The sequence below is a fragment of the Saccostrea cucullata genome, unplaced genomic scaffold (assembly GCF_032062105.1).
Source record: "Saccostrea cucullata isolate Sc308-1 unplaced genomic scaffold, CSIRO_AGI_Scuc_v1 ctg2219, whole genome shotgun sequence".
Lineage (NCBI taxonomy): Eukaryota > Metazoa > Mollusca > Bivalvia > Ostreida > Ostreidae > Saccostrea > Saccostrea cuccullata.
In genome coordinates this window covers 240,637-257,231 of record NW_026930392.1, presented here as the reverse complement: position 1 = coordinate 257,231, position 16,595 = coordinate 240,637, and the positions used below count along the sequence as shown (strand labels likewise).

Here is a 16,595-nt window from a genome sequence, read left to right as displayed (position 1 = left end):
TTGGTTATTATGTGCATCTGTCCGTACCATACATAACAAATTTTCGTTGCATTTTTCTCAGCAACTACTCATTGCAGATGCTTGAAATTCTAGCACACTCTTTGTTGAGCCATGCCATATGGTGGGATCAATTTTTGTATGAATCTGACATTAACTTCCTATTTACCTGTGCATCTGCCAGTAACTGCACTTGTGTTTATTATTGTGGTCATAGTGTATATTCTCATCAGAGCAGGGGTATTACCAGACCTGGGGTAATGGTAATGTGTAATGGTAATGCATTGTAATCATTACATTTTTTCAAAGTAATGGGATGTAATGTGTAATGGATCCATCTTTCAATTACAAGTAATTGTAATGTAATGCATTACTTTAAAAAAATGTCAGTAATGACCAATTACTTTTCAATTACATTTCAATTACATTTTGTATATTTGTCTTTTTTGTTTATTTTTAATCTGAAACAAATAAATATCACTAAGAGATTATTTATTTTATTTAATAATGTTAGTCTTAAAATTAAAATCCTATATCCTACAATTTTTTTTAAATATATTAAATGGTAATTGATAGACATACTAAATAATTGTTTTAATAGAAAACTTCTTGACAAGACAATTGTAAAATCAATTGAAGAGAACCAGAGAAAAAATATTAGAAGAAATCATTAGGTTTTTAAAAAGAAAGGTATCGAAAGAGTGACATTCATACATGTAGAGTGAGACTTCCTGTTAAATTAAGATACATATTACATTTTTCTATTTTCCCCCTTTTCATTCTGGTAAAATGGACTTGGTAAACATGATACAAAATTAGTAGGATTTATTGTAGACATAGATCTAGAGAGAAACTAAGGCCAAATATAAATATACTGATATTTTTGGTAGCTTAAGGCCTCAAAATTCAAATCCTGTATTTAGATACAGTGTACTTGTAATTATCACCTTTGGTTGTGTTTAATTTATAGCTTCATTGATTATTCCTGTTCAGCTAATTAGAAGTGCTAATTGATCCGTTAAGTATTTTAATACTCATTTTACATTTATAGCATTATCTGTTAATTAAATATTAGTTTACATAAAACATGTAGAAGGAAATGTTTAATAAACAATTTATTAAAAAAACAACAACAGGGAAATTATTAACATCAGATATTGAACAAACAACATTGAAAGTGTTTCTTTGTCAACTGTTGATTGAAATGGTAAAGTACATGAACATGATACATGAATCCAAAATCCAAATACCACTCTGATTTATAGATCTGAGGAAAAGCATATTAATCGAGCAAAAAGTGTGAAAGTTAATTTATAGGTGTAAATAGTGTGGTCATATTAGTTTTGTGTTTTTCTCTGATAAAATCTAATGTGTAATGTAATTCATTACTTTGACAAAGTAATTGTAATCTAATTAATTACTTTTCTGAATGAGAGTAATGGTAATTGTAATGATAAAAGTTCCAAAGTAATTGTAATTAAGGTCTTCCGTTTCCAACGGAAGACCTTCTACTGATTCTGAAGATTAAGATTATTCTTATTATTCTTTTTTTTTTTTTCTTCCTAGACGCCAACTTTGAGGCCTCATATCTCACTCATTTCTCAATGGATTTTGTTCAAATTTTCAGACATTATAGACGGTAATAAACTCTATCAGAATGCTGTCGATAATTTCAAAAAGTCACTTCCGGTTTTGAGTTATTTCCCTTTAAACGAAAAATTATAGGCTTTCATTTCCAGACAAAGGCTCAGAGACAGAAATTTTACTGGTTTTAGATAACAGAAAGATTGAAGTTGTGCACATCGATTTTTGTTTTTCGATTTCTCTATTCAAAATGGCGCTATACAGGGGTCAAAAAATAGAACGCCTAAAAGAGCGAAAATTTACACATGTTTTCCTTTTTATCTTGAAAACTAAAAATATTTTGTTAAGACATGTTGAACAAAAGTTGTGCATAATTGCAAGAGCTTTCATATAATTCTATTCAAAAGGGGCTGGCCCCTATGATTAGGGATTTAGGGAGCTTAAAAGTTTTTGCTTTATAGTTCAAAAACGGTAAATATTTCGATCTGGATTATATGAACAAAATTGTTCTTTGACACCTTTTTAATCTGATGAAAATGTTTTGTGTTCGATTACACCGGGGGTATTGCGTAATACGTAGTTGAAAGCAGGCCAGGTAAACAGGTAGCGTTTTTCTTTCGGAAAGGAAATCAGACCTCTTCATGTGTATAATTTACACAAACTTCCTATCAGTAATAAATCCTATGGTATTTAATGTTAATTTTCTAAATAGGGCTTTATACGTGCTTTACGGTTCACTAATAAATTATTTATAACGATTAGTCTTTCTTTTTTATTTATTATTAATTAGTTTTACAGTGAAAAGGTCTTCATAAACGGAATATATTAAATCCATCTTTCTACATTGATTATTATAACAATGATAAGTTATTTTAACTTTATGCATCGAATAATTCACGATCATTAGTTGTATACATTTGGCGATCTACAAGATCGCCTAGATGTTTTTGTAACAGTTATGTAATCCAACGCGCAAATCCCACGCTGTCTATCTAGGTCACTAGTGTACCAGCCACCTTGTCGTAAACAATGCAAGTGTCTGTGATCGTGTTTAAAATCCATTGTGTACAAATACCTATCAATTTATAGAAAATCATGTTTTTAATTTATCGAATCAATAATAATACTTCACCGATCTCTCATTTAATCGTAATTCGAAACACTGGTGCATAAATCATTTTGAATTGTGATCGCTTTCTTTGGACTGTTCACGCAAAATTATTTCTCTATTCCATGTAATGTATTTTATTTAAATTGTAATTGAAAAGGGGCTTCGGCAAATAATTATAATTAGTGATGGAAGTCTTGCGATACGTAATGTACTATTATGTACGTTTTATTTTTAACATCACTCTTTTGTTTCTTCATTATTTTTATCGATAATAATAAACATTGAACGTTAAAAAAATACTTTAAAATATACTATTATTAACGTTATAAACAGTTTACATCCAGCTTTGTCACTTTGTGTCTAAAATTTTGTAGCCCAGTCCTCATTTACAAGCACATGTCCGCAGATATTAGCGGGTATGTCGATTTGAAAATCTGTTGTGTACTCCGATAGTTACAAATGGAAAATTGGGTTTGAAATCATGTCGACTCCTTTCATATCATTCAATTTCACTTTATTTCAGCTTGTTTTAATCAATCGTAATCGCTTGTGCATTTATTCCTTTCAAGTTTTATGCCTTTTGATAGCCGGAAAAAAAAAACACGAGCAAGGTTTACACCACTTTTTCCTGTATTTATCGAAGTGGTAATTGTTTTATGAATCTAAACTACATGTACGTAACACAAGTGAACTTGTGATGAAAATTCATTAAAAGAAAATAAAGCAAGAAAAAGTTAAAGTTTGTATTTTGCAAAATAAATCAAGTCACATAAAACAAAGACGAGTTGTAACGCTCACACACGGACACACACACAAACGTTTTGGTAACTCGGAATAGTCCAGAGATAAACTATATTTTTCTTAATGACGGAATGTCCAGTGCATCTAATTTTCACGTCCTGGATTGTCCACGGCGGATCTAAAACTGACTCTCTCACACAACATACGGGATTCACTCAAACTTCAATTAACTCATTTACGCAATTATCACACATACGAGTCGGACACTCTTTGAGGCAGAGGATTGACACTAATTCCTAAAATAAATATTGAGTGACAAATTACTTTTTGCTGTCTAAACATTAATTGCTAGATAAAAGAATGTGAGCATATGTCAAAAATAAGCATTGAAAATAATTCTTTTTATAAAATTAACTTCTGTTACATTTTAAAATAATTCTTTTTAGAATTTACTCTGTGACATACGCATGCATGATAATAGTAAGTGGAGTTAACGTTTCTAATACACAGGGGGAAATCCAACATGAAATTAAGCACTTTTGAGTTTGCAGTTATTTGCTACTAAACTTGAAATGATATTGTACAGAATGGTATACTATTTCGTCCAATAAACAGAATATTATACATGCCTTTACATGTACAATGTCAGTACGAATTTAATTGACGCAAAGCATCAAATTGGCATTGGCTGCAAAGCAAAACATTCTTTCACATGCAAGGAATTCTAAGCTGAAATAGTTTTTCAATTCTATTTCAGGCTGATTTCAAAGCAAAATAAAAAAATAATTTTACCGCATTTGCTCATAAATAGATTTATCGATGTTAAAAAAACAAACATGTTCAATGATGTATAAGAAGAATTTATTGTCATCAAAATGAAGGTGTAAGCCTGTCCGACCTCGATACCCTGGATCTTTATTACGTGATAATGCTCATGGTTTCTGCAGAGCAGGCTATGCTGCAAATCGCAGTGCAAAATTAAAAAAAAATATCTTCATGATCTTTGTGTCATTTGTAGATGAAGAATAAGTTCAAAACAATTTTTACTAAAAGTTGAAAAACTCCTCATTTTTTTTTATTCACCATGCACTATAACCACATCATCATTATCCTGAAAATCAAGAGATTTCTTTTCAAATCTTACACACTCTCAGGCTGGGGAGTATCTGATGTAAACTCTTTTTTATGACCATAAATTATCGATCATGAGATATTAATGGCAATGAAATTGAAATATATTTCAACATTTAATATTAAGTTTAAGCAAGATTTTAAAATATTTTACGCATGATTTTTACTTGTTATAATTTACGAATTATTTTATTGAAGTAATAAAAAAAGAGTCTCATTTCCCCATGTGCACTCACTAACACAATCACAAAAAGATTGACCGCTACCGCAGCCGATAATAATTACATGTTTTATATGTATGAACTTTTACATAGAAGACTGACCAAACATATACATCCAGAGCTTTCAGAATACGGTTTTACAAAATTAGAAAATTCGTTATTGCCAATTTATCATGAAATATAAATTGAGTTCTTTCCTTAATTATTGAATTCCTATGTATTTAACTAGGTTCTTAAATTATCGATTCGCTCTGATATTTGGTTGTATAATGATTACAGTGATATAAACGTCAATCTGGTCAGTCGTTGTTGCTGGACGACGACTTGTTTTCTCCTCTCACAATGGTAGCGCGTATGAACAGCGTTATGAACACAAACTTGTAAACAAAACAAGTAACAGCTTTTCAAAAAGTTTGCCTGACTTAATATATCAATATCTGTAAGAGAAGTGATAAACCTTTTGAGCAATACTTTTTTGCGTTTTTGAAATACACTGTATGTCTTTTTACTTGAGAACCTTGTAAAAATATTTAATTATTTAACTTGTAGAAGAACGATGCCTTTGCTGCATTCTGAAGATCGAGTTGTTAACAGAATGGTTAATGTACGTGGGTTTTCTCCCACTCCCCGGGCCTTATCTAGGGAAGAAGACTACATATGTATTGTTAATTTATACGCCATGACATCCCCCCTTTTCACAAACTTTGAAAATAAACATGCCAAGAAAACCTTAGCATTCTCTCCGTATAGCATACTTAATAAAAGCCGAATTAACATTAATCTGTGATTCTCCCCCTGGGAGACATGCGGAAGCAATTAATGTCTGCAGTTTTGAGGGAGGGATCTTAAAATTTACTGGGTTAAAATTATTGGTAGAATATTAGTTATTTAGAAGCCTTTGCCCCCCCCCCCCCATTGTTCTTTTTCGGGTGGGAGGGGGGATGAAATTTATTATAGTAAAGTAATTCTTCAATAAAATAAGTTGCCTTTCAATTTTTTTTTACGTAATTCAATTTAAAAATATTTTTTCTCAGTACAGATAAATTGACATCGGGTTGTTGAAGTACCGCGTGGAAATATAGATAAAAGAGTACCAAATTTCCGGAAGTTTACATCATTTCCTGGTTGATCTAGATGGAGACGAGTACTGAATGGGTAGACGTTACCCGATTGGCTATGTGTATATTTTCATTTTAAAGTGAATATTTTCTTTTGTTTTTTTTTTCTTATTTTCTTCAGTCCAATATTTTTTTTAAAAATAAACGTATTTTGTAAATAAAGATATTTGACAGTAACTTTTTAGGGTATTTGTACTACTTCCTGGGGTGGAAGTTTATTTTTTCTTTAACTAAGAAAGCTTAAAACCTAGGATCCACCCCCAGAAGTCTGCTGCCGTAAATTGTCTTGCTGGCGTTTTGGGAATATGGGTGATTTGCATCAATTACACTTTTATTGACTCCATCGCTGTCGAAATCGGACGAGATTTCTTGGCATGAGCATGGATGATGTATATAGACCCTTTATCTGTGGAATATGGAGTAAAATTTATTCAATGTAATGATATTATCAAAATATACTATAGAAGGGACTTCTAACTCCGTTTTTACTATGAACAGGAAATGTAGAAATTTTTAACATCCGATGATGTCGATACATTCGAGTTTGTTTTTCGACCTCTGACGAAAAGACCCTTGATGATGCGATTGACTTTTCTGCAAGTAAATTGATCTACCCCTGGATCTAAATTTAAAGCTACACCTATTCTGAAATCTGTTTTCAAATCATTCATTGTGAACATTTTAGAGAATTGATATAACTAAATACATATGTTGTAGGAAAGTATTTTCTCCAATAAAGTAAACATGCAGTAGTAGCTTGTGTTCATTGATCTTTTTTTTTTCTGAAAGGTGGGTACTATAATTTTTTGGGAACGAAATAGGTAAAACCAACATTTAGGCCTTTGTGGAAAAGACATCCAAGATTTCGCACAGGTAATTTCTTTCGTAAGATCGTCTGGAACTGCGTCGATCGTTTGTGAACGGACTAGTCGATTAAAATTTGGAATAAACCAACGGGGGGGAAACATTTTTTTTGTTTTGCATGTCCATATTCTGATACTTACGATTCATATGTTGTTTTAAAGGAATAAGATAAAATTTGTAGACAGAATTTCTGAATCATAAGAAGATGGAGGTTAGAACCTTTATTTAATTCCATGGAAGTTTGCACCCCCATTCACACAATAGAACACTCCAAGAAAGGGCGCGAAGATCGCTTACTTGTGACATTTGGCGCGAAAAGAGCGATTCACCCCTTTCGTAGAATATAAATAGACTGATCCAGTAGTATAGAAATGCAGAAAAAAAGATACACGGACACGTTGAAACGGTAAATCACATGGAATAATCTGTTTCATGCAAACAGAGTAATTAAGTAAATACTGCATTATTTTGCATCAGTAAAATCATTGTTTCCCTGAAAAATGTTTCTTTAAAAATGCAGGCATAAGATTTCCAATGTAAATCAGCTTGCGCAAAATCTAGCTCTCTAGATATGATCTATTAGTTTCGGATCAAGCAATTATCAATCCTTATACAGCCTGACGCCGTGACGTCAGGCAATAAACGGCAATTCACAATCAAAGTACTCAGAAGTACTGAAAGCCGGGTCATTATATGAACAAAGACCGTGGTGACAGTTTAAAATCAATTTCAGACGTATAGAGGATATGTTACATACAAAAATATCTCAATGGCATGTATATTAAAATGTTTTAAAAATTAAATAAAATATAGCTAGAAATTAACAGCGTAAAATATTTATCACATGTATCGTTTCGGGGTTTTATATACAAACAGAAGTAACTAATCACAGATGCAGCAAGATTAATTAAGGTCAAACGACTCTGCACTGATGTGTCCTCAGCGGAGAGTTTTACATCAAGTCATTAATGGTGTTCCCTGCATTTGTGTTAGCCTGATAGTACAACCTTTATTTATAGAATATGACGCAGACAGGGATACCTGGTGAAAACCTTTCGCACCTTTTAAATTGCTTTGTAAAATATTAGTCAAAGGAGCCAGGAAAAATATTAAACAATTTTATATTTTAATAAAAATATTCGATTTACTATTTCTAAAGGTGTTTGCATGGATTTTGTTTTCTCAACAGCGGCTGGGCGTACGCACTATATATTTACTCGTAAACTCAAATTGGAGGTGAAGAAGCAGCATTTCCCATTGCTCACCGTCGCAATAGCCGGGCATTGCTTTACGAACAATGAGCCCGGCTAAAAAAGGAAAACCAGAAGAAAAAAGATGTCTGTATAGATGAAAAACACAACTTATAAATTTGTTTTTGAACGACCACATACGTTTCTTTCTTTCTCCCATGCATTTCGACTATACAGAAAAAAGATCACTAGAACCTTTGGTTATATTAAAAGAAAGGTGTTGGACCTTCAAATGGCACTATATCCGAACAGCTATTATACAGTCTATCAAATATCACGGCGTTAATAAAAGAATTATTTAGATATTTCAAAAACTACTAATTTCATTCTAAGAAAAGCCACGCAGCTGTATACAGACATTCCAAAATAATGTTTCATGGAGCGACAGGTTGTTAAATTCCTCTCATCACTATAAGTACCCCATCCCTTAAAATGAATAAGAATGTCCTTCCGTCTCTCCTTCTGTCACACTTTGCCTTTAGCTCAGTTCAAAGCTCAGTTTCAAACAAACTATCCAAGATATTTTTATCAATCTTAATATACTGAAAGAAAATAATTAGAGTTATGCAATTGCATTAACATTTTTTAAAACTAGACTTTATATACATGTATATACCTCACTTTTCTTAAGTTAGTGTTTAGCTCAGTTTTAAAAATACCATTTAAAATGCTGCTATCAAACTTCACATGTTGATGCATATTGATGAGAGCTATTTAATGGCATCACCATTTTTAACTTGGCCTTTCTTTCGACCTTGACCTAACTCTTTTTATCTCAATTTTAGCTCTAACGAGAGTTAGTTATTGCTTAGCACAAGGTCATTTGGAAAGATCAAGGTCACACATACAAGTATTCCTTTACAGTCTTTTTCCTCTCGAAACATTGTAAGTTGCTTCTCTTACAAGGTTTTTTACTTGTATATCTCTAGTATGTGGCTTTTGACCTCGACTCAAGGTTACGTCTTCTAGTTCGTAACTCCAACGGAAGACTCTATTCGTTGCTTTGCAACAAGCTCGGCTCTAGTTTAATGCATTACATTTCAAAGTAATTGACCCCAGGTCTGGGTATTACTAGTGAGCATTGGCTCACAGAATTCTTCTCTTTCAAAATATGATACGATGGCCTAAGCGGTATGTAAGAATTGTTGTATTTTATTATAGGGATGCTGTGATCTCAAGAATAAGAAGCTTTACCAGAAAACATTCCGCAAGTTACAGATATACTGAGGTAAATAAAGGAAACAAAGGATTGGATATTGTATGTTGTTTTAGAATCATAAAATTAATAGTTAGATTAAACTTCAGTCAGTAAATGATTACTAGTACATGTTTGTTAGATTAAACTTCAGTCAGTAAATGATTACTGGTACATGTTTGTTAGATTAAACTTTAGTCAGTAAATGATTACTGGTACATGTTAGTTAGATTACACTTCACTGTCAGTAAATCATTGCTGGTACATGTTAGTTAGATTAAACTTCAGTCGGTAAATGATTACTGGTACATGTTTTTTTGACTTCAGTCAGTAAATCATTGCTGGTACATGTTAGTTAGATTAAACTTCAGTCAGTAAATGATTACTGGTACATGTTTGTTAGATTAAACTTTAGTCAGTAAATGATTACTAGTACATGTTTTTTTGACTTCAGTCAGTAAATGATTACTGGTACATGTTTGTTAGATTAAACTTTAGTCAGTAAATGATTACTAGTACATGTTTGTAAGGTTAAGACATTGATTGTTGTTGATACTGTTGTGAGTTTAGACATTGATTGGTGTTGATACTGTAGTGAGTTTAGACATTGATTGGTGTTGATACTGTAGTGAGTTTAGACATTGTTTGGTGTTGATACTGTTGTGAGTTTAGACATTGATTGATGTTGATACTGTAGTGAGTTTAGACATTGATTGGTGTTGTGAGTTTAGACATTGATTTGTATTGATACTGTAGTGAGTTTAGACATTGATTTGTATTGATACTGTTGTGAGTTTAGACATTGATTGGTGTTGATACTGTAGTGAGTTTAGACATTGATTGGTGTTGATACTGTAGTGAGTTTAGACATTGATTGGTGTTGATACTGTAGTGAGTTTAGACATTGATTGGTGTTGATACTGTAGTGAGTTTAGACATTGATTGGTGTTGATACTGTAGTGAGTTTGGACATTGATTGGTGTTGATAAAGTAGTGAGTTTAGACATTGATTGGTGTTGATACTGTAGTGAGTTTAGACATTGATTGGTGTTGATACTGTAGTGAGTTTAGACATTGATTGGTGTTGATACTGTAGTGAGTTTAGATATTGATTGGTGATGATCCTGTAGTGGGTTTAGACATTGATTGGTGTTGTGAGTTTAGACATTGATTGGTGTTGATACAGTTGTGAGTTTAGACATTGATTAGAGTTCATACTGTAGTGAGTTTAGACATTGAGTGGTGTTGATACTGTAGTGAGTTTAGACATTGATTGGTGTTGATACTGTAGTGAGTTTAGACATTGATTGGTGTTGATACTGTAGTGAGTTTAGACATTGATTGGTGTTGATACTGTAGTGAGTTTAGACATTGATTGGTGTTGATACTGTAGTGAGTTTAGACATTGATTGGTGTTGATACTGTAGTGAGTTTAGATATTGATTGGTGTTGATCCTGTAGTGGGTTTAGACATTGATTGGTGTTGTGAGTTTAGACATTGATTGGTGTTGATACAGTTGTGAGTTTAGACATTGATTGGAGTTGATACTGTAGTGAGTTTAGACATTGATTTGTGTTGATACTGTAGTGAGTTTAGACATTGATTGGTGTTGATACTGTAGTGAGTTTAGACATTGATTGGTGTTGATACTGTAGTGAGTTTAGACATTGATTGGTGTTGATACTGTAGTGAGTTTAGACATTGATTGGTGTTGATACTGTAGTGAGTTTAGACATTGATTGGTGTTGATACTGTAGTGGGTTTAGACATTGATTGGTGCTGATTCGGTAGTGAGTTTAGACATTGATTGATATTGATACTGTGGTGAGTTTAGACATTGATTGGTGTTGATACTGTAGTTTCCTTATTTTTTCGTGAGTACTTATTATGGCAAATGGGCTCTTCAACGTCAAATCGTGAGAATAATACATGTAATTCACAAATGGATGGTTGATTAAGAGATTTAACATAGATTTCAGTACCATAAAAATGAAGGCAAGTAATTCTATTTTGATGTGGTGCTTATTGTGAAATTACTGATTATTAATTCCATGCATATATTTAGGAATTTACAGTATGTATAAAATAAGGCAAATACACAGATGTTTTCTGGAGATTAGGAATATTGCTGTTTCACAAAGCCTGTTATCCAATACTTGAATTCTCTGAGAGAACTTTATGAAAGGAATGGACTTAGTACGATAGTCAGATAAAATGTGTCTTGACAGGGTCATTTTATGCAAAAAGTGAACTAATCTCTTTTGACTGTGTAGAATTAACAATCAGACATTGATTGGTAAATAGTAAAGCCATTAATTGGTACATGTAGAATAAAACAGTATTGGATTTGTACTTGTAGAATATGGCACGTAAAACATAGACTGGATCATTAGGTATTTGTCAAGGCACCTAAACATTGATGGTACATTTTGTAATAAGTACATAGAAAACTACACTCAGAGATTGTATTGGTGTATTTTAGAATTACATGTGTAAAGCTAAGTCAATGGAATCCAAAGACTCTAATTTAGATACAGTTGTTATTGTTTGTTTTTTTTAGTGGTGATTACAGGTCCATTGAACAAAATTATAACAAAGATGAAATATATATAGAGATAAGGAGTATTATTATATATTAATAATATAAATGTTTCAAGACTGAAGTAAAAGAAGCAGTCTCTGTATCATATTGTCAGTCATTAAATTACAGTTATAAAGATAACACGGGAGAGTGATAATGACCAGACATAAGAGGTAGTTGTAAAATAGGGTCTTATTGTGTTTACAGCTACCCTCCAGTGAAGATGCAGATGACCTTCTCCCAGAGATCTCTGCAAATGACCTTGGAATAGAAGGGTCAGTACAGACTTCTTCAAATGATGATGAAGTCAACATTTTACAAAGTGAGGCTCCTCCTCCTGTGTGCAGTTACCATGACGACAGTGATGAAGAGCTATTAGCTTGATGACTGAAATCCTAAGATCCATATCAAACTCACCACTATCATAATGTTCTGTGATGTGTGCCTTTATGTCAAATGTAAAGTGAAAGAAGAATGCAGTTATATGACAAAAATGTGCACTTGTGAAATATGTGAGATGAACATTGGTGATTGATGTGTGAATGTGTGGTGAGCACTGGTGACAAATGTTTGACTGGGTAGTGTGGATTTAGGACAAATGTATATCTATGTGTTGTGAATTGGTGCCAGATGTGTGACTATGTGGTGTGTACTAGTGGCAAATGGGTGGTTGTGTGGTGTGCTATGGTGACAGGTGGTTGTGTGGTGTGCTATGGTGACAGGTGGTTGTGTGGTGTGCTATGGTGACAGGTGGTTGTGTGGTGTGCTGTGGTGACAGGTGTGTGATGGTGAAACTACAGGTGTATGACATTGTACACTGGTGACAGAGGTTACTGGGTATTACCTTGATATGTAACTGAATTCTGTCTTTCATTTTGACCACTTCTGTAGTGTAAATACTCTTAAATCTCTTAATGCTCTCAAGAAAACTTTATGATGCTTAAACTGAAAGTGTATGTATTTATTAGGTCAGTGACCTATTGCTATCCGTTTTCATCAGTCGTCATGCTTCGTGTGTTAACATTTCAGCTTTATTTCCAGTTTTGGCAGAAAGCATCTATGGGTGAAGGGGAACAAAAATTAAGAATTATATGGTCCCTGCCCCCCTGGGGCCTGAGGGATGGGGCCAAAACCACTAAAATTAATGCAATCTTTTAAAATCTTCTTCTTTACTCCAGGACATCAAGCAGTCAATCTGTTGGCATGATTGTTATCGACACTGAGCCCTCTTCCAAAATTGTGAAATCCATGGCCCCAGGGTCAGGGGTTCTAGTGCTAGGGCGGGGCTCAATAGATTATACAGTGAAAATGCATTATTATACCCCATGCAACAAGTTGAGTAAGGTATAATGTATTTTACCTTTCTGTCAGTCCTGGTTTTTTTAGCTCACCTAATGGGATTTTTCTGATCACATTTTGTTTGATGTAGTCTGTCTGTCTGTAAACTTTTCACATTTTCAACTTCTTCTTAAGAACCACTGAGCCAATTTTAACCAAACTTGGTACAAAGCATCCTTAAGAGATGTGGAGTTTAAATTGTAAAAATAAAGGGCAAAGTCCCCTTCCAAGGAGAGATGATCAAGAAAAGACAAATATAGGGTGGGGTCATTAAAAAAATCTTCTCAAGAACCAATGGGCCATAAAAGCTGAAACTTATGTGGAAGCATCCATGGTTAGTGTAGATTTTAGATTTTTAAATCATGACCCCCAGGGGTATGGCGCAGTGTTTTCCTTTTATTTCAAAGTAAAGGGTTAGAGATCAGTTGTAAAAGTCTTGGGTATGAGGTCTATGAACAAAATCTCTGTGGACCTTACAACAAATTGTTATTTCAAAGCGGCATTTTTGTCAAGTGGTCAATTTGGTCGGTTGCTGGTTCTTAGGGAAAACACTGAGGGCGGGGCCATAATAGGGAATCCAAGTTTTACATAGAAATATATAGAAAAATCTAAAAAAAAAAATCTTCTCAAGAACTAGTGGTACAGGATAGCTGAAACTTATGTGGAAGCATCCTGGGGTAGTGTAGAGTCTAAATTTGTAAAATCATGACCCCTGGGGGTAGGGCAGGACTACAATAGGGAATCCAAGTTTTACATAGAAATATACAGGAAAAATCTTTAAAAATCTTCTCTAGAACCAGTGGGCCAAAATAACTAAAACTTATGTGGAAGCATCCTGGAGTAGTGTAGATTCTAAATTGTTAAAATCATGACCCCAGGGGGTAGGGCTGGGCCACAATAAGGAATCCATGTTTTATATATATAGGAAAAAATCCTCTCAAGAACCAGTCGGCCAGGAAAGCTGAAACTTATATGGAAGTATCCTTGGGTAGTGTAGATTCTAAATTGTTAAAATCGAGATGGGTTGGTGGGGGGGGGGGGGTGGGGGTAGAGAGCCACAATAGATATAAGAAGATGGGAAATGTGATAAAAAACTGCATCACCAAAGTTACTCAGGTGAGCAATGTGGTCCATGGGCCTCTTGTTTTCTCACAACCCCTCATAAACTGCTGTACAGAATTTTGTCAAACTTTGCAGACATTTAGGACACAATGTGTAGATGTGCATATTACCAGGAAAATCTGATTCCTTTATTTTTTCCGGGAATTTCTGCACTTTTACACTTAGATTTTTGGCGATATCTTGAATATAGAGATGAACAGTTTGTCAGCGCAACTACTGTAGAAGCACAAATTTTCGTGTGGATAAAATTTCATTGATTTGTCATCTAAAACAGTTTCGTGGGCATTTAATTCCGTTGTTTTGAAAGTTACCCTATTCAGTTTATAATCATATAAAATTTCGTGTGGGATTTAATTTCGTTGATAATTGTTAATAACGAAATAAACGAAATTTAATCCCCCACAAATATTTGTGCTTTTACAGTACTCATAAACCGCTGCACTTTGTCTGAAAATAAATTAGTAATTAGTGCTTTGAAATCTGCTCTTTGGTTAACAATTTATTATGAAATAAATTTTGAATTATAAGGCCCCAGGATCAGTGGTTCCTGTGGGATGGGGTGCATCAGTGTTGGTTATAAAGTGGAAATATATTTTCACTTTGTTACTCTGATCTACCTCTGGGTATTAAGTAACCGAAGAAAGCATGCTAAGTGTATAGTTATGATAAAAACATTGGTGCCTCTTTTAAAATTATGAATTTCATGTCTTTTGGTTTAAAAAAAAACATGAACCAAATTCAATTTTTGGAAAGTTATTACATGATACTCAGGTGACCTATAAATATAAGACCTGTTGGCCTCTTGTTTTACAGAACAATTTGTATAGTTTTGAACTTGTGTATGTTAATTTATGACTGTGTTTAAATTTCATCTGTAGAAGTTTACATTGCTACATGTTTAAGCCCAAGCATTTATTCTCACTCTGGGCTAATTGATTTGATCAGCAAAAAAGTTTCCCATATTTCATAATGGTATAATTTACTTCTTACAGTGTTCATGATTACCAGTATATACATGTGATTGAGTTTACAGATTACTGGTTTTGACAGTGTGAAGTCAATGATTTCAGTATGTGTCCAATTCAGAGTAAAAATTTTGTTTGTTAAAAATGAAAAAAAGTTAAACTTCGATAATTTTGAATATATCTGCAGGAAGAAAACTGCTCTTTGCATATCAACATAATCATTCATATTATACAATAGTGAGGAGAATTACATAGAAATGAATGCAGTATGGTTGACAATTCTGTATTTGATTAGACTTGGGTGATAATGATGACTTGTGATATTTAGGAACTTTATTTATGGAAATTCTAATATATTGTGAACAAAGGATGAGTTTTGAAATATTGGTGTCTGTGATGACAACATCATGAAAATGTGAAACCCTGATTATTTTACTGCCTTGATGTTGTTTTGTTATATTCTTTCTTTGATTTAATAGAAGGACAATTTATAAATAATAAACATTGTATTCATTAATAAGAATTAAAGTTTTGTTTATTTGCTCTAAATGATTCATTAACATATGAGTATGTTTTAGGTCTGTTTCATGTAAGTGCCTCAGATTGTTTATGCCCTTGAAATAATTCTGTCATTATTTATTATAAACACTAGGTAACAAAACATATTTTTGATTATTCCTGCCTTCATAATTGTCTGATGCCTTTTCAACTCTTCTGGGCCAAAGGCTCAAAAAGCTAAATATAAATATCATTCCAAAACTGGTTTTAAACACGAACCAAATTCAGTTGCTGGAAAGTTATTACCATATGTGATATTCAGGTGACCTATAAGGCCCCTGGGCCTCTTGTTACACATAATAAAGATGTGATCTCTAACTAGCAAGTTGCTTAGGTGAGCGGCTTTTTATCTGGTAATAACTACTTATTAAGTCGTAATAAGGACTTTTTATTAGCTCACCTGAGCTGAAAGCTCAAGTAAGCTTTTCTGATCACATTTTGTCTGTAGTCTATCTGTCTGTTCGTCTTTAAACTTTTCACATTTTCGACTTCTTCTCAAGAACCACTGGGCCAATTTTAACCAAACTTGGTACAAAGCATTCTTGGGTGAAGGGGAATTTAAATTATAAAAATAAAAAGCCAAGTCCCCTTCCAATGGGATATAATCAAGAAAATACAAAAATAGGGTTGGGTCATACATAATCATCTCAAGAACCACTTGTCCAGAAAAGCTGAAAGTTTTGTGGAAGCATCTTGAGGTAATGTAGATTCTAAATTGTTTAAATCATGACCCTGGGGGGAGGGGGAGGCCAAAATAGGGAATCCAAGTTTTACAAAGAAATAGATAGGAATAAACTTTAAAAATCTTCTCAAGAAGC

General features: G+C 33.2%; 1 protein-coding gene and 1 long non-coding RNA gene across 2 annotated transcripts in view; both read left to right on the top strand.

Moving 5' to 3' along the window:
- LOC134228394 (cation-independent mannose-6-phosphate receptor-like) overlaps positions 1-14,150 on the top strand; it is a 91,080-nt gene extending 76,930 nt beyond the window's left edge. The window contains exons 42-43 of the mRNA XM_062710045.1: positions 9,179-9,245; positions 12,002-14,150. Coding sequence (XP_062566029.1) covers positions 9,179-9,245; positions 12,002-12,178 — 244 coding nt within the window. The 3' untranslated portion in view covers positions 12,179-14,150. The remainder of the gene's footprint in view (positions 1-9,178; positions 9,246-12,001) is intronic.
- Positions 14,151-14,589: 439 nt separating this feature from the next.
- LOC134228385 (uncharacterized) lies at positions 14,590-15,736 on the top strand. Its single transcript, XR_009983984.1, has 2 exons — positions 14,590-14,827; positions 14,899-15,736. It is a non-coding gene; the product is annotated as an uncharacterized LOC134228385 (long non-coding RNA).
- Positions 15,737-16,595: the final 859 nt, after the last annotated feature.